Here is a 21,689-nt window from a genome sequence, read left to right as displayed (position 1 = left end):
TGTCAGTGCCCCACACCTGTAATCCTAGTTACTCAGGAGGCAGAGATCAGGAGAATTGTGGTTGGAAGCCAGCCTGGGCAAATTGTGAGACCCTATCTCAAAAAAAAAAGCCCATCACAAAAGAGGGCTGGTGGTGTGGCTTGAGGTATAGGCCCTGAGTTCAAGCTCCAGTACTGCAAAAAAAAAAAAAAAGTAAATAGTAAACTTGAATGTATGCTTGAACTCAGAGCCTTGTGCTTGCTAGGCAGGCACTTCAGTCACGCCTCCAGTTGAACTTATATTTCTATATAGACTCTATCTGGCCACAATTGAGAAATCTGCTCCTGGTTTATTTCAATGGGGGTATCACCCAATTTTTAAAACTTGTAACTCAGAAAAAGATTGCACCGAATAATGACTAATTTTTTTGTTGTTGTTTTATTTTGTTCTTTTTTGAGACAGTGTCTTACTATGTAGCCCAAGCTGGACTTGTACTTACAATTCTGCTTCAGCCTCCCAAATGCTGGAATAGTTGTGTGATACCATGTCTGGCTGACTAGTGACATTAATGTATTCAAGTATTCAAGTAATGTGGACTTGTGTTAGACATAAAATTCCAAAAAATTATACTGTGTTATTTAGAATTAGTGGAAAAGCCAGACTGGCTGAACTCTAGCTTCCTCACACAGTAAGACAATATATGTAAACAAATAGACTCAATATAACCCAGTTTAGCAAAGTAAGGGACTAAAACAGCAAAAGATCAAATGATGTTCCCTGAACATACTCAAAAACTGCAAAAGCCTGACATGGTACATTATAGTTTTTGTTTAATGCTTACATAGTACTTACATGTACCACGCATTATTCTAAATGCTTTACAAATAGCTCGTTGAAATCTTGGGTTTTTTTGGTGGTACTGGGGTTTGAACTCAGAGCCTCACACTTGCTAGCAGGAGCACTGCCACTTGAGCTACTCCACCAACCCTTTTTTGTATCGGGTTTTTTTTGTATTGGGCTCATGCTTGCTAGGCAGGCACTCTACCACTTGAACTACTCTGCTAACCCTGTGTTGGGTATTTTCAAGATAGAGTCTCTTGAACTATTTGCCCTGGCTGGCTTTGAACCACAATCCTCCTGATCTCTATCTCCCGAGTGGCTAGGATTACAGGCATGAGCCACCAGTGCCTGGCTCATTGAAATCTCTTCAAGAGTCATGAGGGAGATTACAATATTATTTCCATTTTCTGGATAAGAAAAATAGAGCATGGAAGGGTTGGTGGAGTGGCTCTGCCTGCCTAGTGAGCATGAGGCCCTGAGTTCAAACTCTGGTACTGAGAAAAAAAAAAGAAAGAAAGAAAAATAGAGGATGGAGAAGTTAAATTAACTTGATTGTGGTCACATGAATATTAAATAGGGAGGCTCAATTCTAACTTGGGAAGTATAATTTCAGAGTAGGTACTCTTAACCAACCGTATTTTATTGTCCTCAAAGCAGTTCTAAGTTCAATTTCTGAAGATTACAGGAGCTTTGAGGGCAAAGACTATGTATTATTCTTGAATCTTTAGGACCTAGATTTGTACACACAGTTGGTAGAGGAAGGCTAACTAACTCAATATACATGTAATTTTTTTTAAAGCATTTTTATTTAAGACTGCAGGGGGCATAATTGTTCTACTTAGGAAAGTATATCTTATTTTGAGCCATCTAAATCTCTTATACATATACTGGGCATATTTACCTATTTATAACATATTAACAACAGCTAAATGTTTTCTATGCGTGATGCTGTATGTGTATTATTTGATGAAAGTTCTAAAAGAAATCCCATCAGGTAAGTACTATCACCAAGTTACAGATGAAGGGACTGAAGCTCAGAGAAATTAGGATCATTAACCAACAGTCACATCACTGGTATGATGCACAGCAAGAATTTGATCCAAAGTTTACATTCTCCTCACCAAATCACACTTTTATGTACTTTTTGTGGTCTTTCAAACATTTCTAGCTATTACGCCATTAACTGATGAGGTGATAACTGTACTGAAAAAGCAAGTGATTTCATCTAATGCTACAATTCACAGTTTTCAACAAATAGGTATAATTTTTATTAATGATTCAGGACCACACTCTATGAGGGCAACAAATGCACATATAATTAACATTCTAAGTATTTAGCCAAGGTTAACTAAGTAGCAAACTAAATACAATAATACTTACACAAATTACTTGAATTTTAAATGCCTTTAACTCCGAAACATGAAGAGGAAAAATCATCATCAGTTCTCCATTAAATATGGAATATGGAAATTGTTGACTAGTTAGGTGAATACCAGCTTATGCAACTTAGTCATGTCATTTCATTCACATATATACTAATTCTAAGCCTGGCAAATTAGTAGCATTATCTGGCCATTGCACAGAAGTGCACAGTATCCAGAAATATTTGTGTCAAAACCATTCTTAGAAAGGAACTAGCCTAGTGCAAGAGCTTTTGTTCTCAAAATAGCAAGAAAGGTAAGTATATTGTCAATAGCCAGAACTACAAACTTCTATACAAATTCTGATTTGCCTTCCTATTTCTTTCCACCATTGCCAAACAATACAGTTAGTAACACTTATTTCTTCTATCTTCAAAGACCATTTTCCATTAAGTTTGTTTCTGAGGTTATTTAGTAACAGCTAACATTTACTGAAATTTACTATGTATACTGTACTAAGCACCTTTACATGTACAATTTCATTTATCCTCATACTGAGCATTTAAAAGTAAGTACTACTGTAATTATATAAACCTTGAGCTTCAGGAAAGTTGCTAATATGACTTCAAATCTTTGGATCTAATTCTAGCAGCATGACTACAGAGTCTTAGTTTAATCACTATACTAAATGCTCACTATGCTAACTGCACAATACTTTTAGAGCTCTAGGCCATGAAAATGTTTCAATATTTATATTAACACAATATATTATCATATAATATTAATATATCCATTTTTATACCAAGTCATAAAATATAACCTTAAACATCTTTTATGAAGAATAGGCTCATGAAAGTCCTAATACAACCTTGGCTACATCACATCTCCAAAGGTACACTGGCTTTTATAACTTTTATCTTTCCCCATTTTCTTATATATATGTATTTCCTATCAGACTCTTTCATTTCCTTGAATGTAATGAATAAGTATTACTTTTTCAAACCACATTTATTTCTGGAAAGCAAAAGAGATCAACTACCCAATGGTTTAATTCATCAAAGGGGGCAAAGTATCATGTATGCTTCACTTATATCATTCCCAGTTCTATCCAATCTCTATGTCTGCAGGTAGGGGAAGAAATGTGGGGTGTATAAATAGCCATTTCATTTTATCTATTGATATAAATATGCTACCTTATCTAATGCAGAGTTTTTCACATGGTATGTCTTAACAAGCCTTCCAAAAATCCTGAAAGCTATGAACATATGGTATTCCCTCATGTGATGGTTAATTTTATGCACCAACTTGACTAAACCGATGTCTGGGGTGCTGAGACATTTGGTTCAACATGCAAGGGTATTTCTGGGTGAGATTAACTGGTAGACTTAACTGAGGCAGACTGCCCTCCCTAAAGTGAGTGGGCCTCACCTAATCAGTTAAAGACCTAAATAGAACAAAAAGGTTGAGTAAGAGAGAATTTCTCCTGCCTGACTTGAGTTATATGACATCAATCTTTTCCTACTTTCTGATATGAACTGAAAAATTGGCTCCTCCTGGCTCTCAAGGCTGCCAGCTTTCAGAACTTACATTGGCTCTCCTAGTTGTCAGGCTTTCAGATTTAAACTGGAACTATATCAACTCTCATGGGTCTTCAGTTTGCTGACTGTGTATTTCAGAACTTCTCAATTTCCAATAAATCCCTATCTGTCTGTCTCTTTCAACTCACACAGCATCCTACTGGTTCTGTTTCCCTAATTAACACACCTGTAGTTTTTTTTTTGTTTGTTATGCAGTACTGGGGGATGAACTCAGGGTCTACTGCTTACTAGGGAGGCTCTCTACCACTTAAGGCATTCTGCCATCCCTATACTCATATTTTATAAATGACTACAGAGTACAAAAAGAATATAAGTACCACAAGTCTAATTCAGCTTTCCAGAGGTGTGTGGAAGACCACACCTAGGATCCTAGATTCTGGTTCTTATGCCACTCAAATGCATATTTCTTTTAAAGTATTTTGTATTTAAGGCAACTCTTAAAATTCTTTCAACATATTTCCTGTCAGTTTTCCTATCAGGCTTAGGAACAGAAGTTGGTTAGTGTCAATAGTTTTAATATTGATAGCATTGGGTCTTCACTTAAATGGAAGTTTAGAAGAAACATAAAATCCACTGAGTAATTTAATCTTCCATTTAAAAGGATACTTTATGCCTTCCCACTATTAAATATTAAGTAAGATATCAAGTACAATCTACACTTGTATGCTTATCAATTTCCAACTTCAAGTTATGCAAAAAGAGTAACCAATTGTAATATTTACAATGTTCTAAAAAAGACAACTTGCTACTTCGTACAGTTTCTGGATAACTAAAAACTATTTCTATCTATGTTAGAATTAAATACCAGAATGTCAAATTTTCTGAAGGGAAAAACAGCAAATGTAAATGCTATCCAAATATTTAAAGTAAGTTAGCAAAGATCCATAAGGTTAAAATCTTAAATCTTAATTCTTTTATTTTGTTGCTTATAATTCAAATGTTCACCCACAGAAAGGAAAATATGCACAAATCTTAGGTAGGTGATTAAATAAAGGCAAAAATGTAGGATTGGTTACCTTCAGTACAAGAATGCTGATTGTGAAAAATCAGTAACTACTTAATCTGAAAATAGCACAGGACAAAATATTAGTGATTTCTTTTTTTTCTTTTTAATTTTCTTTTTTTGTTTTAATTTTCAAAGCTCTTAAAAAAAAAAAATCGTCGGCTAGTAACATTTCCCCAGTATTCTAAACAATTATTAACAAAAAAATCACACACAGTCTTCCTTTCTATAGGGGAATTTTAATATGAACAGGTAATTATCATTTACCTAAATTCTCAAGTAACTTCTAGAGCAGTATCTTAAAATTTTACAAAAGCTCAGTTCAATGCTTATGATTTTATCTTTTGTTTTAAATCTCAGCCCAAAAAAGTGAAGATGAGCTTTGACCTCTTTCTCCTTTGCACAATAGAGGTACCATACTTATCTTTCTCTACCATTTATAAGAATGTTAGGGCTGGTGGAGTGGCTCAAGTGCTAGAGTGCCTGCCTAGCAAGGTGAGGCCCTGAGTTCAAGCCCCAGGACTGCCAAAAAAAGAAAAAAAAAAGTATATATATATATATATACTTTTATATATATATATGTAAATAATGTAATACATAATATATAAGAATGTTTACAAGGGAATGAAAGATACTGAACTCAGGGTTTGCAGAAAAAAAATCACTGAAGAGAAAAGAATACATTTTCTTAGAACATCTTAAAGTTTGAAAATTTCTTCTTGGTTGAGTTTTTCCCCATCTAAGTAATAAATTATTGCAACAAATTCATGAAGGATATCTTTATTGAAATTTTATTCTTTTGATAGGCTAAAAAAAAGTGCTAAAAAAAGGGACTTGGATAATGTTAATTACACACCAAAAACAGTGAAAAATGAAAAATATCTGAAATGACAACTATACTGTTTGCCTGAGTTCGCAAAACAAAGAGTTATTCTCCGTGTTGTTTAACTGAATTAACTGAGCCCTGAATCCTAAAAGACTCTTAGAACATTCTGCAATCATACTTTGGACAAAATCACTTAATGACATTCTGCTCAGGACCCTAACTGCATCCAGGTAAGATTCCACAGGAGTTAAGTCATTTCAAGTTTTACCATTAAAAAAAGTATGTTTATTATCATGTGTATGTAAGGATTTCTGTGCTGTCTTAAATACTTCAATAACTAGGAGAAATATTTAAAGAGAAATATTAATGAATCTAATCCTTTCTGAAAGGACAAGACTAAGATTGATGTACTTTTCCAGCTGATGGTGAAGAGAGGAAGTGCAGGCTATAACTCTCCTTCAAAACAGGAGGATAGAAATAAAGTCACTGTTCAATCTTCATTGACTTCTGACTTAGTTAATTTACTTGGCAGGGATTATCTACTTTCTTACCTCAACTTTCTTCCCAAACTTCTTTCCCTTCTTCCAGCAGTTTCTCTTCCCAACCTAGATCCATCTCCAAATTCTGTCATTTTGAAAAATCCATTCTACAATAATAAAAGCCTGAGGCCCTAGCAAGCAAATCTCATCTCTATACAGTTTCTATTTTATTTTTACAAATCAGAATCATACTACAAATTTCTTCTTTCTGAAGATTTATTTTGTTGCTTATTATCTAAAACCATAAAGCTTTTAAGAGGCTGAGTGAAGATCCAAACAAACCTGTCATATTCCATGAAGATCATATGCTATATTACGTTGTCCAATTCTAATAAATAACTCCAATCAACTTGTAATGATGTAAGAAACTCTTACTTGAAGTGGTCTATACTTTTAAAAATTCATTATGTGATGATGTTAAAAGTTCTAAGGCTACAAATTAAAGATCATCCAATACCAGTGTCACCCTATACTCTAGTGAGATGAAACAAAACAGGACAAGGGTTAGGTCAAGACCAACAGTCTTCATTTTGCACTATAATTAGTTTACTTCTTATTTAAAATTTTAAGGTTCTGACTCAATAATAAATTACTCAATAGGAGCAATACAGATAGCCAAACCATGTAATAAAAGAATTAGCAAGTTAAAACTATTTAGACACTCAAGGCCAACTGAAAAATGATTAGTGGCACACAGCAACTGGTAATTTTGTAATCTAATATCTTAATGTGTCAAAGGTACCAATGCAATGACATACAACCATTTTCATTAAAACAGCCTTTGTGTTTCTTAGCAAACAGCAATTGGAGAAATAAGGTTTGTAGACAGTATGAACCAGAAAAGAATAGTATACAGGTCTGAGGGATAAAAATATTCTCTCTGATACACCTACTCCCTAAAAAGAGTATACATCTATGTATATTTGCAAAAAATTATAAGCAAATCAATATAACCATAAGTCAACCTATAGCCATTTCTTGTTCTAGAACTAACCTTTAATTCATCTCATACTCTCCCTGTAGATTTCTTTTGTAGCCATTAAATTATGAGGTCTGAAACTGCTTTTTTTCCCTATTGTTCAATCATTATAGCATTTATACCTCAGGATAAGGTTTCAAATTCTGCTTGCCTTTTACTGCAATAAAAACTGTACTTCAATTTCTCTCTGGGATAAAAATCTCACAAAGCTTTACCACATGACTGTCTATTTGTAATTTCTCTCAAAGGTTTGTGAAAAATGTAACTTATCTACAAATCAGGTAAGTTTTATATATAAAACAGAGACTCCTTCAATAAATACTCAATTGAAACTTTTCTAAAAAGCTAAATTAGAAGCCTCCACAATTCATGTGTCATAAAAAATATAGGAAATTAGTAAATACCTGAACTGAATTGGCTGATTCCTGTAAATGGCCACAAGCAACTGCTCCTTTGGAAGTTGCTAAAGGGACACTATGTATCTTGGGGGTTCCCAGAGTATCAATATTTTCATCTGTCCTATGTGACTGCCAGACTTCCTTTCGATGATGAGATTCAGTAGCTTGCTGGTCTCCAAAAGCAGCCCAAGAACAACCATCTTTTTGTTCATCCTCAAAAGCATTCCAATCTACAATTTGGCTAGGACCAGCTGAACTGAAGTCTGCAAAATCATCAGAGTCTTGAAAAGCACTGCAGTTGTCTTCAGTATTTGGCACAGAATCAAAATCTCCAAACTCACCATCTTGCTCATTTTTCAGTTTTGAAACAGGTTCAGTACCTGTTCCACTACACTTTCTTGCCAACTGACATTCCTCTGATAAACCATCAGAAATCTGTTTTAGGTCTGACTGAGTAAATATCATTTCCTCTTGGCAAGAAATAGCATTTGTATCCTCAAATTCTCCAAAGTCATCACCTGGTTCACTAAAATGTGGAAAGTGCTCTGAAGACTCTTCAAAGGTAACATCACTCATTGAATCTTGAGTACCAGTAACAAAAGGTGGAGTGGTACCACTGGCTGTGCCAAAGTCACCAAATTCATCCTCATTGGTATCATTGCAAGTCATGAAGTCATTACTACTATCACCATTTTTTATGCTTACAGAATCATCCAAAACATTTTCTTCTGTGGGATCAATGTATGGGCTTTGGGAATTGGTAAACTTTCTACTTTCTTCTTTGGAAGAACCAACTTCATCAGCATTAGAAGTTTTAATAGAATCCATGCATAGGTCAGCACATTTAGAAGTAAACTTATCAAGTTTTTCCTCAGTTTTACATTGTTCTCTCCTAATGGCTTCTGAATTATCGGCCGAGTCTACCAAGCTCCAAGCCTCTGACTGAATACTTGAATTTAAAAATTCATCTTGTTGCAGTGTTGGAAGGCTTTGTTTTTCAACACTGAAATCTCTGTCAGTCATTTCACTGATTTCTGAACCAAAAAGCTGATGCTCTCCATCAGTGTCTCCTTTATCACCAAAGCTTCTATCCAAAGACACTTCTTTTACAGAATTCAGTTCATTGACTCTATTAATTTTGTTGTTCTCCTGAATGGTTAATACATCTCGATCCTTTAAAACTGCACGTCCTATTTCTTCTAGTTGTATTCTTTCCTTTTTGGAAAATGTGGCAAAGTCTGCAAATTCCTCAGCAGGACTAGGTGCAGAGTCTAAATTGTGCTCAGTGCTGTAAGTGCTAAGACTGAGAGGTTTCCGTCCCTTTGAATCAGCGACATTGTCCAGATCATCTGTTCCCTGAGGATTTACAGTTTCCAACCCTGCAAACCCATTTGTTAGAATCTCCAGACAGGGAGGCTTTTCACCATTGCAGCTCTCTAACTGCTTGTTTTGATGAACTATGTTCATATCAGTTCTAAAATCTCCTAGAGAGAAATTTTCAGGTGTTTCAACATTTTGTCTCTGTTCCATTACTTTATTTAAATCTCCTGGATTTTCAATGCCATCAGTGGAAGTATCTGAAGTTATAGATGAAATAATTTCTTTGCTGGTGTTAGAAAGTAAAACAGACTGTTCTTCCACAGGAGTAGAAAGTTCAGCAGTTATATCCTTATCATTACCATTTTTAATGGACTTAAAGCTTGTAAGGCTAGCTACGTTTTCTGAGAAATCATGAATTGGCATAAAATGGTTTGAAGATACGAACTCTTCCTTGGGACAAGTATAATCTGGTGTATCAAAATCTACAAACCCGACACTGGAAGGGCTAACTTCTGAAAACCCACCAAATTCTCCAAATTCATCATCATCATCCTCCTCTGCTCCATTGTCCAGTGGTGGTGGGGATGAAGAGTACATTCGAATGATGTCTGGCTCCATTGTTCACGTTCTTTCAAATAATTAATTTATATCTGAAAAAAAGAAAAAAAAGCTTTTATGGAGGGGGAAGATCACATATAATAAGAACTTTCAATAATTTCTCAAAGCTACTTTAAAACAATGCAAATTTATGCTGCACTGTTCTGTATCATGCAAACAATTTTTGTCTTTGATAACTATACAGCTATTACCTACTAGCAAAATATGTTTTTTCTCTTTTAGCATATGTTACCAAGGGCACTGGTAGTACATGAATGAAATTTGGGCATTTCAGAAAATCTTGAATATACATTTTCAAAAGTATAACTACAAAATTTTCTCTTGGGTACAGGTTAATTCTGTTAAAGTCTTGTTTAAATCTTAACTGGGGACTCAGTGCTTGCCCCATGGATTTGTATGAGTTTTATATATATGAAAGACAAAAATTTATCTCTAATAATTTCTACAAATATGTGCTTCACTTTGCTTTTCAATCTTTATTTCTGATTTGAGTTTTAATAATTTTTCATTGTGAAGTAGTTTAAGGCTCGTAAGAAGTAGCAAATAGTAGAGTCCTCATGTATATTCCACCAGCTTCTAGCCATGGTACAGATGCTCCTTGACTTAGGATAGCATACATCTTGATAAATCCATCACAAGATGAAATGATCACAAATTGAAAATGTATTTAACATACCTAATCAAATGACCCCTATAGCTCAGCAACATAGAAAACTGCAGAGGAATGGTTAGTTATCCTTATGATCATGTGGCCACTGGGTTTCACGCTGCTCACGAGAGTATCCTTCTGCATATCACTAAACCAGGATAAGATCAAAACTCAAAATATGGTTTCTACTGAATGCATACTGCTTTCACAATGTTATAAAGCTGAAAAATTCTAATCTTCTTGTCATGGTTTCATCCCAGTTAGAGACCATATGTAAATGGTCAAACCAGAAAACAGGCAAAAGTAAAATACTATTAATTCAGGTTCAGGCCTTGTTTGGATTTCATGAATTTTATTTTTTTGGCTCCTGTGTTGATTTATAAAATTTTGTCACGTGTGTAGATTAATCATCACTATAATCAGGACTAAAAACTGCAATCAATAAAAGAAACTCCCTCATGATGACCTTTTATAGTCACACCCTTCCCTGAACCCTAACCCTTGGAAACCACTGATCTATTCTCCATCATAACTATGCTACATTGAGTATTTTGAAACTGTGTAATATGTAATCCTTTGAAACTATCCTTTTTCCCATTCATCCCTAGAGAGCCATCCATGTGGCATATAGGACACCCAGGTTATTTCCAGTATTTTACAATACAAATAAAGCTGTTAGTTGGGTACCAGTGGCACATGCCTACAATCCTAGCTACCTGGGAGGCTGAGATTGGGAGGATCTCTGTTTGAGGACAGCCAGGGCAAATAGTATGCAAGACCCTATCTCCAAAATAACTTGAGAAAATGGACTGGAGGGTAATATTAATATTACCTGTAGGTAGAGCATCTGTTTTGCAAACACAAAGTCCTGAGTTAATACCCCAGTCCCACCAAAACAAACGTACAAAAAAACCAAAGCTGGTGTATGAACGTAAGTTTTCATTTCTCTAAAACATAAATATTCAAGAATGTGAATGCTGGGTCATATGGTATGTTCAACCTCATAAAACAAACAAAAAAACCCTGCCAAACTGTTTTCCCAAGTTATTTTATGGTGGCAAATAATAAGTTGATCTTCTTTGTAATTTTCTTTACAATTTTGCTATCATATAAGCTTAAGAATTAATACTTTTATTTTCCTTTGTTTTTACTTTTAACATTTATATTTTAAATACATCTAGAACTTATTGTGCTTTATTATATAAAGCAAGGATCTAAGTGAGTTTTTTCCCTAAACCGCTGGTGATCAAAATTACATTTGCTCAATAATCCTTCCCATATTCATTTATGATGGCTTCTTTTTATACGTATTTAATTCTTAAATGAAATCTGTCAGGGATATTCTGATCTTCTGTGATAAGCCCACAAATGAGACTTAACATTAAAAGCAAAATAAGGATGGGGAGAAGATGGCAGAATAGAAGTATCCTGCAAACAACTACAAGTGAGAAAAGTCAGGACAACAAAGAAGAGACTATATTCTGAGGAGAAAAAAATGGGAAGAGCTCTAGGAATCAAGACAAACATGTCAGGAAAACTAAAAAGTATGCAGAAGGAGAAAGGCAACTTGGAGAAGTACAAAGCAATCCATAACTACAACCCTGGCTAGGAGGTAGAGGGGACTGGAGCAACCAGACTCAACAAGTACAGTTGTTAGTGAAGTTTCTTTTCTCCTCTTTGAACAATACTGGCCTTTGAAAGAAGGCCTCAGTGAAGACCCTCATATAAAAGCAGAAAAGATATCCATTTTAACAGATATGCAAATCTCAACATAGAAACACAAGAAATATGAAAACACAGGCAACATGACTTCTGTTCAAGTTCATAACTTACTAATAACTGAATCGAAAAATATCAAAGAGGATAAAAGACCAAAGAATACAAAAGACACATTTAAAAAATGGTTTCAAAGAGAATACAAATAAATAGTTGAAAAGAGCAATTCAATAGAGAGATTCTGAAAAAAAAAAAAAAGACCCAACAGAAATCTTTCAGATGAAAAAACTCCGTAAGTCAAATAAAAAGTCTTAGTTGAAATCCTCATCAACCGACAAGATGAAATGGAAGCATACAAGGGCTTAAAAACAAGATTGATGAATTATCACAAACAGTAATAAAAATATGAAGAGATTATACAAGGCCTATGTGACATGATTTGGAGACCAAACTTATGAATAGCTGATATAGACAAAGAAGCAGCGAGGCAGACTAAAGGTATAAAGAACTTATTTGGTAAAATAATAGCAAAAAAAATTCAGGTACAGGAGGCATGTGGAACAACAAATGGACATGATCAAAAATGAACCTCTCCATGCTGTATTACAGTTAAAACTAACCAACATAAAGTTAAAACTGACCAATATAATAAAGAATGATGAAAAAATACTGAAAGGTGCAAGAAGTGCCAAGTCAATGAAATTATCCTTCAGAATCGAAGGAGAAATAAAGACCTTCAATGATAAGTATAAAAGAATTCATGACCACTGAACGAGCATTACAGAAGATAAAGGAATCCTACACACAGAAAGGGAAGCAAGACAAACACAATCACAACAGCATAAGCAAGAATAAATCTGGTCTGAAGGCATGGCTCAATCAGTAGAGTTCCTGCCTATAAGCATGAAGCCGAGTTCAAACCCCAGTATTACCAAAAAAAGAAAAAAGAAAAAAAACCCCAAAAAAGATGCTACTAGAAGAGTAGATAAGTAAATGAGAATTAATAAAGACTCAAACATGATTAATTCAGTAAGCCATCAAACCTCTAAAATGCATAAAGGAGAAACAAAGAAAGATTATTCAAAACACCAATGAAAAAACAACAAAATGGCAGGAACTAGTATATACCTTTTGTAATAACCATGAATGTAAATGGTTATAATTGTCCAATTAAAACACAGTCTGGATGATTAGATTAAAACATATGACCAAGAATATGCTGCCTATAGAAATACACCTCAGCAACAAAGGCATACACAGATAAAATGAAAAGATATAAGATGATATTTCAAGTAAATGGAATCTATAAACAAGCAGGAACACTTATACTAATATCTGACAAAACAGACTTTAACCCAAAATTGGTCAAAAGAGACAAGGAAAGTCACTACATATTGATAAAGTAAACAACTCATCAAGAAGCTATATATGTATAGCTATAATGACTGGAGCACCCAGTTCTATAAATCAAATGCTACAAGACACAAAGGGAAACACAGGCCCTCAATACTATAATAGTGGGTGGCTTCGATACCCCAATTTCACCAATATATGGGTCTAGACCAAACCAAACCATGTAAAATGAGAAACCAACTAAGAAACAATGGAGTTAAATTACACTATAGATTAAATGTACGTAACAGGCATTGATAGAATATTCCATTCAAATAGTGTAAGAATATACATTATTTTCATTAACATTTGGAACATTTTTCAAATGAATCCTATTTTAGGCCATATAAAGCAAGTCTTAACAAATACAAAAATTCTGAAAAAATTTCTTACATCTTATCAGATTACAGTGGAATGAAACTAGAAATTAACATCAAGAGAAACTACAGAAATTATACAACTATATGGATGTTGAACAATACCTTTTTGATATGAGGGGATTAAAAAATTTCTAGAATAAAATGAAAATGGCAACACAACATGTAAGAATCAGTGGGATCCAGAAAAAGCAGTTCTAAGAGGGAAGTTTATAGCTAGAGTGTTTTCGTAGCTTTCAAGTAAATAACCTAATGATGAATCTCAAGGTTTAAGAAAAATAAGCTCAAACCCAAAATCAATAGAAGGAAAGAAATAAAACCAGCATGGAAATAAATGAAATAAGAGACTAAAAGAACAATACAAACAATCAATGAAACAAAGATTCAGTTCTTTGAAAAGACAAAGTTAACAAACATTTCCCCAAACTAACCAAGAAAAAAGACTCCAATAATTAAAATTAGAGATGAAAAAGGGGATATTACAACAGATACTACTGAAATCCATAGGATCATTAATGAATACTGTGAAAAATTATTTGCCAATAATTTGGAAATGTGGAAGAAATGGACAAATTTCTAGACATACATGACCTACCGAAATAGAAACAAGAGGATATAAAGAAATCTAAAAATATCATTAACAATAAGATCAAAGCTGTAATACAAAGTGCCCAACAAAGAATAGTCCAGGACTGGATGGATTTGTGGCTGAATTCTAAGAGTCTTTTAAAGAAGAACTAATATCAATGATCCTAAATATAAATAAAATAAAATATAAATAAAATATTTTCTATTTTATTCCATAAAATAGAAAGACAAGGAACATTTCTAAACTCATTCTATAAAGCCAGTATTATCCTGATACCAAAGCCTAATAAGGACACAACCAAAAAATATATACACCAATATCCTTGATGAACACAGACGCAAACATTTTCAAACAAATTGAATTCAACAACACATTGAAAAGATTGTAACATCATGATCAACTTGGTTTCATTCCAGGAATGCAAGAATGGTTCAACATACAGAAATCAATAAAGGCAATATAATACATAAAGAGAATCAATGGAAAAAAAATCACATGATCATAATAGATACAGAAGAGCCTTTGATAAAATTCAACATTTCTTCATGATGAAAACTCTGAATAAATGAGGTATAGAAAGATCATACTTCTACATACTAAAAATTACCTATTATATACCCATAGTCAATATCTTGTGTGAAGATAAGCTGAAAATATTTCCTCTAAAATCAGGGTGTTCACTTGCTTTTTTTTTTTTCAGTATTGGGGTATGACCTCTAAAAAAGACTTTTAGAACTGAAAAATTCAGCAAAGTAGCAGGATACAAAAATCAATGTACAAAAATCAGTAGCTTTTCTATGTACCAATAATAAACTCCCTAAGACAGAAATCAGGAAAACAACCCCATTCATGATAGCCCCCAAAACAAAAACAAAATAAAACCAGGAAAAACACCTAACTAAGGAGGTTAAAGACTTCTACAATAAAAACTATAAAACACAGAAGAAGGAAACTGAAGGTGACACTAGAAGATGTAAAGAACAGGGAGAATTAATACTGTTAAAATGGTCATATTATTGAAAGTAATTGACACATTCAATGCAATTCCAATAACATTCTTCCCAGAACTATAGAAAACAATCCTAAAATTCATATGGAAGCACAAAAGGCCCCAACTAGCCAAAGCAATCCTGAGCAAAAAATGAAATTCTGGAGGCATCCTAATAACTGATTCCAAAATATACTATAGGGCCACAATAACAAAACCAGTACAGTACTGGCATAAAAACAGGCATAAAACACAGATCAATGAAATAGAGGACTCAGAAATAAACCCATGAATCTGTAGCCAACTGATCTTCAACGAAGGTGCCAAAGCCAAACACTGGTGAAAAGACAGCTTCTTCAACAAATGGTGCTGGGAAAACTAGATATTCACATGTAGAAGACTGAAAGTAGATAGCAATCTCTCACCCTCTACAAGAATCAACTCAAAATAGATCAATAACCTTAATGTAAGACCTGAAAATTTGAAACTACTAGAGGAAAATATAGGGGAAACACTTCAAGATATTGGTACAGGTAACAGATCCTGAATAGGACTCTGACAGCTCAGGAAACAAAATAATTGACATCTGGGACTGTATCAAATAAAAAGCTTCTGCATAGCAAAGGAAACAACAGAGACAGCATATAGGAATGAAGAAATCTTTGCCAGCTATTTATCTGACAAGAGGACTAATATCCAGAAATTATAAAGAACTCAATAAATTTAACAACAGAAGAACAAGTAGTCCAATTGACAAATGGACAAATGATCAGAACAGATACTTCTCAGAGGTAGTATAAATGGCTAATAAATACATGAAAAAATTCCCAACATTTTTAGCTATCAGGAAATACAAATCAAAACTACAGAGCGATCCATCTCACCCCAGTGAGAATGGCTATCATTTAAAAAAATTAAATAATTGGCAAGGATGTGGGGAAAAAGGAACTCTTAGCCATTGTTGGTGGGAATGTAAATTAGTATTGCCACTATGGAAAATGATATGAAGTTTTTTCAAAAAACTAAAAATAGAACCATTATATGATATAGTAGCTACACTATTCCAGAGTTATACCTAAAGGAAATGAAGTCAGCATACAATAGAAATACCCACATACCTGTGTTTACTGTAGCACTGATTACAACAGCCAAGCTATGGATAAGCCTAGGTACCCATCAACAGATGAGTGGATAAAAGACAATAATCCACTGGGTGTGTGTGAGCATGCATACCCATACATACATATGTACATATTCAATGAAGTATTATTCACTCATACAGAACAACAAAATCATGTCATTTCCAGGAAAATGCATGGAACTAAGAGGTTCTCAAGTTAAGCAAAATAAGCCAGATAAAGAAAGACAAGTATCACAGGTATTGTCTCATACATGGAAACTAGAATTAAAAGAAATGAACAAACAAAAAGATAACCTGAATGTAGTAGAGGTACTACTAGGGAAAGGTAAGGGGACCAGGCATAGGGGAAAGGAAAGAGATGGTAAGAGAGGGTAGTTGGGAAGGTGGATACTATCAAAGCATGATATAGGCATGTATGGAGATATAACAGTGATACCCACTGATATGCACAATGTGCAATAAGTACAATAAAAATGCAAAGAAAAGACTGACAACTAAAGTCCTAGAATAAAACTAGCCCAAAAACAATGAACTGATTACTTCTCTGAACACACAGTTGCCAAGTTAAGATATATGAAGAAAATGTTCACCACAAAACCCAACCAATTTTGGATAGTACTGGGGTTTTAACTCAGAGCCTTCACTTTAGCCATGCCTCCAGTCCTAGATTAAAACTTAAAATGTTCCAATTTTAGGGTAAAGGTACTTAGAAATCACATAGTGTAATTTAGAAGTGAAAATAATGAGGCCTTTGGCGAATAACGTCTCCAAAGTTCATACAGTTGTTTGGTGGAGAATGGCTTCAGAATTTTGAAAAGGTTCTTTGAGTTAATGACTGATCAATCACTGAGACTTATTTGAAAGAAATGGGCAAGTCATAAAAAAATAAAGACTCCAGTGTAATACTTGTACTTTAAAATTATCTTCCTTATGAAATCACCATTAAAAAGAAAACAGCATTAGCTCTGAGATACTCTTTTTGCTGATTTACAAAATAAGAAAGTTAAAATACACAAAAAATCTTATTTTCTTCTCTTAATTAGTGTCCTGATAATCCTTTCTGATGCTTTAGTGTTCCAAGATAATTTGATCTCCACCACTTTCCCCCTAATTATGAAGTTCTTATTATTTAAAAACACTGTCACTGTCAATGATAGTATGGGGAAAAGGACACCCACACACAACACGCATACAAATAGTTACAAGAATTCTAGAAGGCAATCTGGCTATATTATGCAAATTCCTTTTGTAAAAACTCTAGAAAAAAATGGTCCAAAGGAAACATTTAAGCAAATTACTACAATGTCCCCACAATAGCATACTACGCAACTATTGAGTACATGATTCTTTTCTCTAAAATTTAAAATCATTCATAAAATGGTGACATGTCAAAAGGACACACAAAAACTAGCTTGAAGGGACTCTTATTAGTTAAGCCAGGGACAATTTGAGCATCAAAGAATAGATTATACCTTCTGAATAAAATACTAAGTCTTTACAGATTTAAGTATAAGCGAATAAACTGAAAATGAGAGGAGGCAGAGGATATTTGCATAGTTTCAAAGCGCCTTCCCACAATCTACTTAAATTACAAAGGGAAAAAGTATAACTTTACAGTGGTGAAGCCTGATACTATCCTTAATCAAGTGATCAACGTGAACATAATCAGCAATGGAACATGGAACTCATGCATCACCTGAGCAGATGCAATGAGAAGAACACAGGACCACTTCTTTTTTTTTTTTTTTTAAAAAGACACATTTATTCAGCGTCATGATCAGACTATTATATTTAGCAATCAACAGCATGGGTGCAAAAAAAAAGTCTATATTAAAACCCTTTGTTGGAATGCTTTACACTTTCCACAGAACAGAAACTAAAACAACCTGTTATACAATTAGTCACAAATACAGTCCTCGAGTTTTTTGCCCATACACATGAGTATTGTCTAAAACATGTCTTCTTTGTAGCAGCTAGGCCCTGCCACCACTGTGCTTGGCTGAGTTCACAAATCTGTTGTAACCTGTAGCTTCCCTGTCACTTCTCTGGCTCTCCTCCCCTGCTAATCTTTGTTTCCTGGCAATTAAAACCTTCTGCCACTGCCATAGCTACTGCTGCTGCTGGAACCACCATAGCCACCTTGGTTTCATGGTTTAGCAAAGTACTGGCCTCCACCACCATAAGGGCCAGAGCTTTGGCCTCCAAAGTTTCCTCCCTTCATGGGTCCAAAATTTGAAGATTGATTGTTTTAACTGCCAAAGTCATTGTAGCTTCCACCACCTCCAAAATTGCTTCCATCATTACCAAATCCATTGTAGCCATCCCCACTGCCACCATATCCACCACCACCACGGCTACCACCAAAGCCACCTCGACCACTGAAGTTTCCTCCCCAACCAAAATTGTCATTGCCACCAAATCCACCTCCACGACCACCACCAAAGTTTCCAGAACCACTTCGACCTCTTTAGCTAGATGAAGCACTAGCCATCTCTTGTTTCGACAGGGCTTTCCTTACTTCGCAGCTGTGGTCATTCACAGTACAGTGTTTCTGAATGACCATCTTATCCACAGAATCATGGTCATCAAAAGTGACAAAAGCAAAGCCCCTTTTCTTTCCACTGCCTCAGTCTGTCATGATTTCTATCACTTTGATTTTTCCATACTGTTCAAAATAATCTCTCAGGTGATGTTCTTCAGTGTCTTCTTTAATGCCACCAACAAAGATCTTTTTCACAGTTAAGTGGGCACCCGGTCTTTGACAATCTTCTCTTGAGATAGCTCTTTTTGGTTCCATCCACCTTATGTAGCCTTGCGTTCATAGCTGCATCCACCTCCTCCACAGTGGCATAAGTGACAAATCCAAAGCCCCTGGAGCGCTTGGTGTTTGGATCTCTCATTACCACACAGTCCGTGAGGGTTCCCCATTGCTCAAAATGGCTCTTCAGACTCTCACTGGTCGTTTCAAAGCTCAGCCCTCCGATGAAGAGCTTCCGCAGTTGTTCGGGCTCTTTAGGAGACTCCGACTTAGACATAACGGCAATAGGAAGAGAGACTTAAGCGATGCTTCCTGGGCCACGTCCACGGACAGAAAGGAGTAAGCTAATGAACATATCCCCACAGGACCACTTCTGTAGTATTCTTGTCAAAAATACATAATCTGAATTCATGAGGAAACTTCAGACAAACCCAAATTGAGAAACACTACAAAATAACTGGCCTGTAATCCTCAAGAATGTCAAGGCCATAAAAGTCAAGGAAAGACAAAAGAACTGTTTCAGATTAAAGATGACTCTAAAAGGATAAAACAAATGCAACACTTTATTCTCAACTGGATTCTCTTTCTATAAAGGTCATTATTGGAATTATTGTGAAACGTGAGGTTCAAAGATTAGATAGCAGCAATGTATCAATGTTAACCTCTTGATTTTCATAACACTATTATATAAGAGAATGCCCTTGGTTGTAGGAAACACAAACCAAAATATTTGAGGGTGACAATGTACAAGTCTCAAGTTGTTCCACCAAACTGTCATTTGTAATGAATTTGTAACATCGTGCTTGCTAGGCAGGTGTCTACCATTTGAGCCACATACCTCTAGCTCTATTTGCTCTGGCTGTTTTAGAGATAGGGTCTCACTTTTTGTTCAGGTCACCACAATCCTCCTATTTTAAGCTTCTGCTGTTGCTAGGGTGACAGGCACATACTCGCACATCCAGCTTTTTTCTGTTGAGATGGGTTCTAGAAAACTCTGCCTGGGTTGGACTAGAACTTCTAATTGCAGGTTCAGTGCCAGACTGAATTTGCACCTTTTTTTTTGTTGGTTAATTTGTGATTAACCAACAATGAAATTATTTGAAAATTTAAAAAGTATTCAGGGAGTTATACGTCTGTTTTTGTTTTTTGCTTTTTAAAGACAGGATCTCATTATGTAACTCACGCTGGCCTCAACCTTTCAATCCTCTTGCCTCAGCCTCTCCAAAGCTAGGATTACAGGCTATGACAGGCCACCAAATCCAGCATGTCTGCATTTAATTAAATATGCACATTAAAAAGTATGATCAAAGTTCATAATATGCATATGTCAAATTATCACAATGAAATATATTATTTTGCATAATATATGCTGGTAAAAATAAAAACAAAAGAAAATATGTATATTTACAATGTGTTATACATAGCTTATTGTTAAAAAGTATGGTAAAATTTACCTAAAACTTATCATTTTAACCAGTTTAAATGTACAGTTCAGTGGCATTAAATACATTCCCTTTACTGTGCAACCTTGCCATCATCTACCTCCAGAAACTTATCTTTTTATCTTCTAAAATATCAAAGTATCTTCTATACCCATTAAACAATAACTCCTCAGGCTAATTTTACTTAATATAAAATCTTGGATGTTCATTTGTAGTATACTCAGAATTTCATTCCCTTTTTTTTTTTAAAGACTGAATAAGCTTGTAATATAAATGTACAATGGAGTGTATACATATATGCTATAATTTGTTTATTCATTCATCTGTGGACACTTGAGTTGCTTCTACCTTTTGGCTATTGTGAATAATGTTTCCATTAACCTGGTGTACAATGTACCTTAGCTTTAAAACTTTTTATCTTTAAATCACAATAGACTAAAAGAAAGCTATACTCTAGTCTTACCAAAAAAACCCCAAAATAGTATAGAGTCCTGTGCAGTCTTAAACTAGCTCCCAGACATCTTATGTAGCTCTACTACAATAGCAAAACCAGAAATTGACAGTGTTGGTATGTCACTATTAACATTATAGTTAACAAATTTTTTTCATTTTTTCCATTTTTTAAGAACTTGCAGCTGTGTTTGTGTGTAGTTCTGCTTAATTTCATCCCTTATATAGATGTGTTTAACTCCCATCAGTATTAAGATAGAACTCTTGTAGGAAGAGTTCCATCCTTGTCCACTAGACTGTCTCCACAGTTTTGTTATTTGTGTTATATAAATGTTTATCGCAGGTAAACTCTTTTAAGTTGACTTCTTTTTAAAACTCAGATTTGGACCCTTGAGGTCCATCCTCATTGTTGCGTTATCAATAGATCAATCCTTTTTATTGCTGAACAGTGGTTCTGTATGGATGTACTACTTTGTTCAACCACTTACCCATTGAAGGACATCAGGGTTATCTCTAGTATTTTACTACTATAAACAGCATTGCAGTAAAGATGCTTAAGAACATTCATGTACAGGTGTTTATCTAAATGAACATTGTCATTTTTCTAGGATAAATGCCCAAGAGTATGATTGCTGGGTACTATGGTTAAGTGCATGTTTATACTTGTAAGAAGTTGCTAAACTAAGTTTCAGAGTAGAGTAGCTGTACCATTTTATATTCCCATAA

At 34.6% G+C, this 21,689-nt stretch overlaps 1 protein-coding gene and 1 pseudogene across 4 annotated transcripts in view; both read right to left on the bottom strand.

Moving 5' to 3' along the window:
• Positions 1–21,689, bottom strand: part of Aftph (aftiphilin) — a 72,719-nt gene that overhangs the window by 29,051 nt on the left and 21,979 nt on the right. For all 4 annotated transcript variants that reach the window (XM_020161691.2, XM_020161690.2, XM_020161692.2 and 1 more), the window contains exon 2: positions 7,530–9,493. In XM_020161691.2, the coding sequence (XP_020017280.1) occupies positions 7,530–9,461 (1,932 nt within the window). In that variant the 5' untranslated portion in view covers positions 9,462–9,493. The remainder of the gene's footprint in view (positions 1–7,529; positions 9,494–21,689) is intronic.
• On the bottom strand, positions 18,120–19,716 carry LOC109685033 (heterogeneous nuclear ribonucleoprotein A1-like; annotated as a pseudogene).

This window comes from Castor canadensis, chromosome 12 (assembly GCF_047511655.1).
Source record: "Castor canadensis chromosome 12, mCasCan1.hap1v2, whole genome shotgun sequence".
In the NCBI taxonomy this organism is placed as follows: domain Eukaryota; kingdom Metazoa; phylum Chordata; class Mammalia; order Rodentia; family Castoridae; genus Castor; species Castor canadensis.
This window is presented reverse-complemented; position numbering and strand designations above follow the sequence as displayed.